Source organism: Medicago sativa, chromosome 3 (assembly GCF_051527215.1).
Source record: "Medicago sativa cultivar Bolivia chromosome 3, Bolivia_mono, whole genome shotgun sequence".
Taxonomy (NCBI): Eukaryota; Viridiplantae; Streptophyta; class Magnoliopsida; order Fabales; family Fabaceae; genus Medicago; species Medicago sativa.
Genome location: NC_140751.1, coordinates 94,334,832 through 94,343,085, shown reverse-complemented (window position 1 = coordinate 94,343,085; position 8,254 = coordinate 94,334,832). Strand labels below are relative to the sequence as shown.

General features: G+C 34.9%; 2 protein-coding genes across 5 annotated transcripts; both read right to left on the bottom strand.

Annotated features, from left to right (window-relative positions):
• Window positions 1-534: 534 nt before the first annotated feature.
• On the bottom strand, window positions 535-3,935 carry LOC146942194 (heptahelical transmembrane protein 4-like). 4 transcript variants are annotated; one of them, XM_085756140.1, is made up of 4 exons: window positions 3,686-3,935; window positions 2,880-3,142; window positions 2,287-2,575; window positions 535-1,316 (listed from the first exon to the last, which is right to left on the bottom strand). In XM_085756140.1, the coding sequence occupies exons 2-4, from the start codon at window positions 3,110-3,112 to the stop codon at window positions 663-665; spliced, it is 1,176 nt and encodes a 391-aa protein (XP_085612266.1). In that variant the 5' UTR covers window positions 3,113-3,142; window positions 3,686-3,935; the 3' UTR covers window positions 535-662. The 4 variants fall into 4 exon arrangements, with proteins under 4 accessions (XP_085612266.1, XP_085612265.1, XP_085612267.1 ...); XM_085756139.1 differs by having other exon boundaries at window positions 3,756-3,935; XM_085756141.1 differs by lacking the exon at window positions 3,686-3,935 and having other exon boundaries at window positions 2,287-2,339; window positions 2,433-2,575; window positions 2,880-3,113.
• Window positions 3,936-4,274: 339 nt separating this feature from the next.
• LOC146942193 (putative nucleobase-ascorbate transporter 10) lies at window positions 4,275-7,678 on the bottom strand. The gene is made up of 13 exons (XM_085756138.1): window positions 7,413-7,678; window positions 7,118-7,215; window positions 6,834-7,010; window positions 6,545-6,721; window positions 6,322-6,381; window positions 6,052-6,236; window positions 5,794-5,890; window positions 5,622-5,708; window positions 5,472-5,530; window positions 5,299-5,390; window positions 5,039-5,116; window positions 4,783-4,934; window positions 4,275-4,676 (listed from the first exon to the last, which is right to left on the bottom strand). The coding sequence occupies exons 1-13, from the start codon at window positions 7,597-7,599 to the stop codon at window positions 4,458-4,460; spliced, it is 1,668 nt and encodes a 555-aa protein (XP_085612264.1). The 5' UTR covers window positions 7,600-7,678; the 3' UTR covers window positions 4,275-4,457.
• Window positions 7,679-8,254: the final 576 nt, after the last annotated feature.

The following is an 8,254-nucleotide window of genomic DNA, read 5'->3' as shown; positions in this document are numbered from 1 at the left end:
CACTTGTTGACATTTCCCATGTAAAATAATCCTCCCCTAGTTGCAAAATGTTTTTTTTTGGAGGTATTTCTTGAAGAATAACTTTTTATAAAAGAAAAAACAAATCATGTTTGAAAAAACACACACCTAACACTTCAGTCTTCAAATGGAATCACTTTAATTACACGGTGGATCAACTTCAACGGATGCCAGAGTTTAGAAAAATTATTGGAGCACTCCAATATGTAAATTTCACAAAAGCATATAAGTCTATATACAACAAATTCTCACAGTTCATGCATGTAATAAGCCAACAACACTTCATTTACATCATCTAAAATGCCGCCTTAGGGAATATTCTTAAATTATTGTTCCAAAGATAATATTTGAAGGATGTAGTGTAATTTGTGACATAAACAGACAAACGGGTACATGTAATATACTACATACCTGTTATACATGTAATATACTACATACCAGTTATAGAACAAAAAATCCATGTATCCTCTTAGATTTACCTCTTTGTTTTTAGATTCATAAATCTAACACAAAAAAGAACCATGAAGCTTTTTTCTATACAATAATACACAATCACTTTCTTCATCTTTCATGCAATTGATATCTAAGTTTTGAACAACAAAAAGAAAGCCAAAGTACCTACAACAGACTCCCTACCAGCCTAATTAACAACCTTTCAAATCTCTCCATCTAAGGTAAATTAACCCATCGCGATAATGTGTATATGCCCCCGCCACAACCAAGACATGAAAAAGTTGGTGACTATGGCCAGCAATATCAAACTTTCCCGGCATCCACCTCTCTGGTATCCTCGCGACATAAATTAAAGCTCCCAAACCATAAAGAACTCCCATTAATATCTCATACCCTGTAGTTTGCAATGCCTCAGGCTCTTCCCTATGCAATATCAATTTATGCATTATAGGCGCCACGCCTGAAAATCCCATCATAAAGAAGAGCGAAGCACGGTACTTCCTAAACTCGGACTTTTGGAAAAATGGGAGAAGAGAGAAAACAATAGTAGCAACTCCCATTAATGTTATGAAGCCTAAGTAGAGGTAACAAAAGAAAGGGTTGCACATAAATGAGTAATATACAGGAGGATAAAATGAAGTTGCAATTAATGCAGCAATTCCAGCATAGTCAACTCTGAGCATAATGTAGGAAAGGCGTTGCGAGTGACAAGCTAAGAGGTGGCATGTGCTGCTGGCTAATAAACAGAACATAGCTCCTCCTAAGAAGGCATAAAACGGCCACCTTGTAATTGGTGGGACTATTGAAGGAGATACAAAATCCATCGTTTCGTCTTTCAAACCATTCTGTAATCAACAATGTAGCAGCTGTTAGAAGTCAAACTCTATCAATCTCAATGAATATTTGTAGTGTCTAGAATAACATAGTGCAAATTTTACAACTTACTGAAGTACATGTCTTTGTACCATTATATAAAAGCATAGTGGAAATGTATGAAAATGCTTTACAAAAAAATACTCTGCTATGGTTATATATATATGCATAACCATTAAGTGGCCTTTTATAACTTTTGACATATAAATTTGTATTTGAGGAAGAAAAATACCAGTGACCAAAATATACAAGCTCTCACTCAGGTTATAACCAAAATAAAGTGACGGTTATGTAACTATTTGGATCGACTCATTTGAACTTATCTATTGACATAAGCACTAGTGAGACTATTTGAGAGAGTTTATCCCAGATTGCTTATGAGGACAATTTATAGCTAATATGAAAACGGTTTGACTTTATTTTATCTTTTGTTATAGAAATAGCTTATACATAAGCCCTTATATAATAAAAATTGGGGAATTAGTCACTTTAGTCCCTGAATAGGAAAGGAATCGTCACTTTAGTCTCTGAATGCAGATAAATTGCAAAATAGTCCCTGCATGTAGACTCTGTTAGTCAATTTAGTCCCTGAATGCAGACTCCGTTAGTCAATTTAGTCCCTGAATGTAGACTTCGTTAGTCACTTTAGTCCCTGAAATTGACCAACAGAGTCTACATTCAGGGACTGTTTTGCAATTTCTCCGCATTCAGGGACTAAAGTGACTACTTCTTTCCTATTCAGGGACTAAAGTGACTAATTTCCCAATAAAAATTAATGCTATAAGCGTTTTGTTAAGCTGTTTCTCCAAACAGGCCCTAAGAATGAAAGCGATTTATGTTTTCTGAAATCAGATAGACTTTTGATAGTCCAAAGTACATAACAATTTGAGAACAAATGAAAAGAATCATATATGATACTCCATGAAGTGGGATGAGACTTACTAAGGAAAAGTGTTCCGGCAAGCACTTGGTGACGTGTTCCATAACATTCCAGCCTGATAATGAGGAGAAGTTAAGAGAATGAAGAGATGCACTCAATTCAATTTTAAATTTATGAAGATTAGGTATATGGGGGAGTGAAGGCAGACACTTCAATAGCTCTTCATGAATCTTGTTCAAATCAGCTTTTCCTATCACATCAGGCAAATGTTGAAGGGAATCCACGATCATTGGAGCTCTCATAACAGTGTATATGGTCAGAAAGAGAAAAAGGAAGAACCCAATCAAATGCCTGAAACAATGTCCTTCATATCAAGTAAGGAAATGTAAAATGTATTTGATACTTCGGCAAGTTTAACTCCTTTATATGAATCTTTGACACACATGGACGCTAGACATGACACTTATAATAATTTCATAAAATAAATTAGATGTAATCAAATGCATCAGTTCATGTTGATATCAGACACCAATATTGTCCTTGTTACAAATATTCTATTGAGCTATAGATTGAAAAAATGAAAGCAGAAGTCTAGAAAAGTACCAGAGATACCAAGATAATTAAATATGTTTCTACTTAAAGATGGAGTACTTACGTCCAGACATTAAGCGTCTCATTATGAATTGAGAAAATGCTGAGGATTATCTGCTTCAATGGCCACTCTGATCGATAATAATCCAATATGAATTCATTGTCCCTTAAGAAAGCTGGCAACGAATTGTATTCTAGAAGTTGATATTTTGATTTTTTCACTTCCTTCCGTACCTTTGAATGTTCTCTTTCCTCTTCACCATTAAGGATTTTTTTTTTTTTTTTTATGAGTAGCATTCAACCCTTCACTTGTACCACGTACCATCTCTGCAATGTGGGAGCAAGAGACAATAAAAAAACAATTTTCAAAATACCAACTTCATGAAACTAAATCTCAATTAGATTTAGAAACTAATGCTGTATCAAATTAGAAAAGCCCTTGGCAAATACAATTGTAGAACTTGATTTTTCTCAATTACAAAAGATCAAGAAACTAAGAATGAAATAATGAGAACATGATAGACAATATTTTAATCAAATTGGTGGTTTAAAGCTCCATCACATCAAGGAATTTCACTCCTTTGAGCATAGACAAAACTAATATTCCATTCAGATTTCCAGCATCGACGTGTTATCAGATCCATGATGTTACATCTGCTCGAAGAGCCTTGATGAATAAACTCTGATACCATATAAGTTTTCTACATTACGCATCCTTACACGCTTCTAAACTTTTTTACCCCTTAACTCTTTTCAACGTGTGACTTAGGTTTTTTCCAATAAGCATTTCTCAATATTGATCAAAGTTCTCCTCCACAATGATTTACGTATAAATAAAACATCAAAGTTACAATGTAGACGATGCATTACGTTTGCATCTAGCTTGAATCAGAAGACAAAGCAACACAAGGAGAATAAATTGTATGAAATTTGGGCTTGCCTGAAATTTGAGTGGAAGTAAGAAGGGAAAAATTGAATTGCTTGGAAGAGTAAAGAGGTCAGAAAAATATGTTCAAAGAAGATGATGATAAGGTGGTGCCGGAAGAAGATGGTGTCCCGGCAGCATGGGACCATACAACAAACCAATGGGTATTATGCATGGAACTGAAGAAAGCTAAATGTGACACCAAATACCTATTTCTTAGGCTCTGCAAGTTAACAAACACCAAAGAAAGACAACTCAACCTTAAAAATAGGAAGAAAAATAATTAAGGTACGAAAGACAAGGTTTTACACTTTTACTTAAATAGAAGTCTCTTGTTTATATATGTTTAAAAAAAATTAAGCTATAAAGGGTGACAAAAAATTAGAAAAGGAAAAGGGAGGTTTCGTATAAATACATAGGAGTTAAAACCGATTCGCTTTAAAAAACAACTTTATCATGGTTTACATGACAAAGCTATTTTTGAATTTTGGATATCCCTACCCTACATGGTGCCCTTAAATGATATTTGGATTCATCTCTAGCCTTGAATGCAGAGTTTCATTGTCTTTATTATTAAACTCCACATATACAATAATGTACCAATGAAGCCAAAGAAAAAAAATCGTCGCTAGAGACTACATTGGAATTTTTTGACAAAAATTGCTGAATTGGTTTAAATTTTGAAAAATAAACATCCATAGCCGCCAAAGAGACTGGTTAAAGGGCTGGAAAAAACTCGTTGAGTCTGCATGGTAAACCATAGAATTCATTGCTTCTAACATCAGATCCATAGATACTGAACTTCTCCCACCATTTCAATCCACTGTCATCACGGGCTGCATCATCTTCACGGGCGAGTGTGAAATCCAAAATGAAAGCAACCAAGGCAGCCACCATTGTGTGTGAAGCGAATATGATAGTCACAATATCATTGAACTGAAAATGCATTGAAAAATTAGGTAAATCACTCATAAAAAAAGATAGTGTTTTTTATATTTATCACGAAATTTTCAACAATTGGTTTAGTTTCAGATAATCTCACCCATCTAGGACCTGCATGTTCCTGTTTTACTTGATAATATTCAGTGAAATATTGCGGTATTGAGACACCGAGGAAGAATGAGAAGCCCAAAACAAATTTGGTTCTGAAACTATTGAGATTACAGAATTGGAGAAAACCAAGACCTGCAGAAGCTGCATATCCCAAGTTACATAAATCTTGTCAAATGTCAATTTCTATATGCTGACAACGACCTAACCAAAAATCTTACAAAGATAATGAGTTAGCGAGAACTTACACACGTAGCCAAAGAATACACAGTATAATGCTGCCATGATTGGCAAAGGTATGGAAGCAAAAAATGCTCCAAATTTTCCTGGTTGAAAAGGGAAATGTGAAGCATGAGATATCACTAAGAGAATAACAACATTAAAAATAGGAATTTAACCTTTAGAAATGTCAAATCTGAATTTATGTAAAAAAAAGAACATAAAGTTACATAGATTAGAAAATATGTTAAAATTATGAAATGATGCAGAGCTTGTTAGCCTATCATACCAAATACAGAAAAGAAAATCATAAAACCAGCTGATATCTGGATGACTCTTCGGCTTCCCACTCTTGTCAATGCCAATAGTCCAGCGTTTTCCCTGAAATAAGCGCAGTGCATAATGCAGAAAATGAATAGGACAAAGAGAATTTTATGATAAAGAGATATGAGGTAAACATACACTGATGCTGCACTTCCTGTTACAGAACCAAACATGCCATTGAGCAAAGAAGCTACTCCCTAAGATAACAATGAGAGTGCCACATGAAATTCAATCATAAGTTTCTTGTCCATGATTCCAGAAATAATTACAAAGTGTAGTGAATCTTACCAGCCAGCCAGTTCCGCGGCTGATAACAGAAGGTGGCACGGGTGTTGCACTTCCATATCTAGCCGCAGCATAAAATGTACCAGTAGACTACATGCAAATATGAACATTGTTCAAAATTCAAAATCAAAACAAAAAATATTGTGGAGATTCTATCAAGGGACCTATTGCTTACCTCAAAAAGAGAAACAAAAGAAGCTGCTATCATAGCAAAAGTTTCCCCATAGTTGAAGGTAGGACTTCCCCATTGAAAAGGATAAGGAAAATACACCCTGTATAAATAACGCAATCAATTTTCATTAATTGAAGTTGGAAATAATCGTGAGTTATAGTTTAAGCTTCCGTTTATAGCTTATAATACAAAATTCGATTCAAAAAAGGCATGAAAGTTATTAATAATTGAGAAAACATAGTAATGTGCCGACAATCTTACCATGGAGCAGAACTAATAAGACCAGCACGGTCAGTGCGGCAACTATTTTGTGTGCTTTCTGGCTTGTTGTTATATAGAGTGCTCGAAGTCAGAAGCTGTGCAAATAACCATGCACTTGCAATGGAAAACAAAACTGCAAATCGGTCAAATGTAGGCTTCTTGATGCTTATGTAACGATGAAGATACTGCATCATATAAAACAATATACACATTCATTCAGAACCAGAATTTAAGAAAAATAAATCAAAGATTTTAAATCACTATACTTGCCTGAGAGATGAAAACCATAACAAGTAGTGCTGGAAGCCCAACTTCAACACATGTTGCCAGCTGCAACAGTGATTGAAAAAATTAAAGGGGAAGAATCATACAATATAATCCTATATATCCTCAAGTCCTTAACTTATAGAAGCTGAATTGCATGAAAAATTAAACATAAGATACAAGAGTGCAAGCCCTTTGAATGAAAAGCTGCATAAGTAGGAATTTATACCACAGGGAAACCAAGATGATAGAGACCAAGTCCAGTGAATGTTACATAAGGGACAACACAAAGTGGGCTAAGGAACCTGACAGCATTTCTCCATAATCCCAAGAATCCCATAACCATTTGGAAACATGCACTTATAATCAAGGCACCTTGTATTCCCGTAATTGTCTGAGTGAATCTCTGATAATATCACCCATATATGAATCAAATCAGCATTAAAATAAACATGGAAATGAACATTAGCAACACCAACAACAAAAATGGAGCATGAAAAAAAAAAGTACACATCGACCTCATAAGGATCTGTATATGAACTGTATCTGCTAGCTTGAACAGCTGACATAATTGGTATCATGTAAGTGTATGAACCAACAACTACAGTTGGCAATCGGGTTCCAAATAAAGATTGAAGAAATGTGCTTAGTCCGGAAACAAACAACGTACTCTGAATCACCTTGGCCTTCTCCAACTGAGTTGAAACAAAGATTTCAGATAATTTACTTAATTCATACTGTTTAAAACATGAAATTTATTTAAGAAAGCAAAAATCTAACACACAAAAAAGAAAGTGTTTACATTGCTTCCACCCATTTGAGGAACAACTATAGTTGGAATCAAAACTGTCATGCCAAGAGTCAGAATGTAATGCTGGAACCCCAATAAAAGTGCTTCAGCTGCATTTTAGTAACAAAATCAAATTAAAAAAGTTGAGGTAAGCAAGAAAGTATATTTCATGAAAATAATCTTCCAAAAACAAACAAACAAACATAATGCTTAGTCATTGAAATCATTTCACATTTGTCGGTTGATATAATAAGAATCATTTTTATATTATAGTAAGTAATAGTATTAAGAGAATGAAAATACTAACGCCAAGGTGGAGGACTATTTATGCAATATTGAACACCAGGTAATTGCTCTTTAGCTGGGTGTGCTACTGGTAGTTGTTCTTGTTTTGCATCTTTGGACTGAGATTTTTTGTTGTTGTTGTTGCCGCCATCACCGCCACCGCCAGCATTATTTCCATTCCCACCATCTCCACCTTCATTTTGAGCCATATGTTGCAGGTAAACAAGGAAAACTATCAAGTAGAAACTGCCGTTTAGTTTCTTTTGAAAAAACCTTGTTGGTTAAATCATTGCAAATTACAATGCCATAATGAGCAAGTAATTCCGTTTACTTTGGTTTCTTCAGTTATGTTATTGAAATTAAAGACCATACGTGCATTGATTATGGAAATATTATTTTTTGAAAACTTGAAATAAGAAAACTTTTGTAATTATGTGATGACACTAGGTCATACATTACTTTTGTCTCAGGTTTTATGTAAATTTAGTCGAGTTCAGGTGTTTTTGGCATGAGTTTGAAGCTAGAAAGGACAATTTTGATGATTGAAGGAAGCAGAAAATCGTAGCCCGATATTTAGCATCGTAGCCCGATTTATGGATGAAAATTGGAGCTTTGGCTACGTAAAAAATCGGGCTCCGATGTGAATCCATCGTGCTCCGATTTGGAGGAGCGTATGATCTGAATCTGGACTTTAATGAGAAATCGGACTCCAATTTGTCACACCGGGCTCCGATTTTGCGAACCCATAATTTTTATTATAAAAGCCAAGTTGTTTTCTGACAGAGGGGTTCGACTTTTTGGGAGAGAGAAACATACTTTTGGAGCTGGAGCACTGAGCCAACGGTGGATTCCACCAAAACTCAT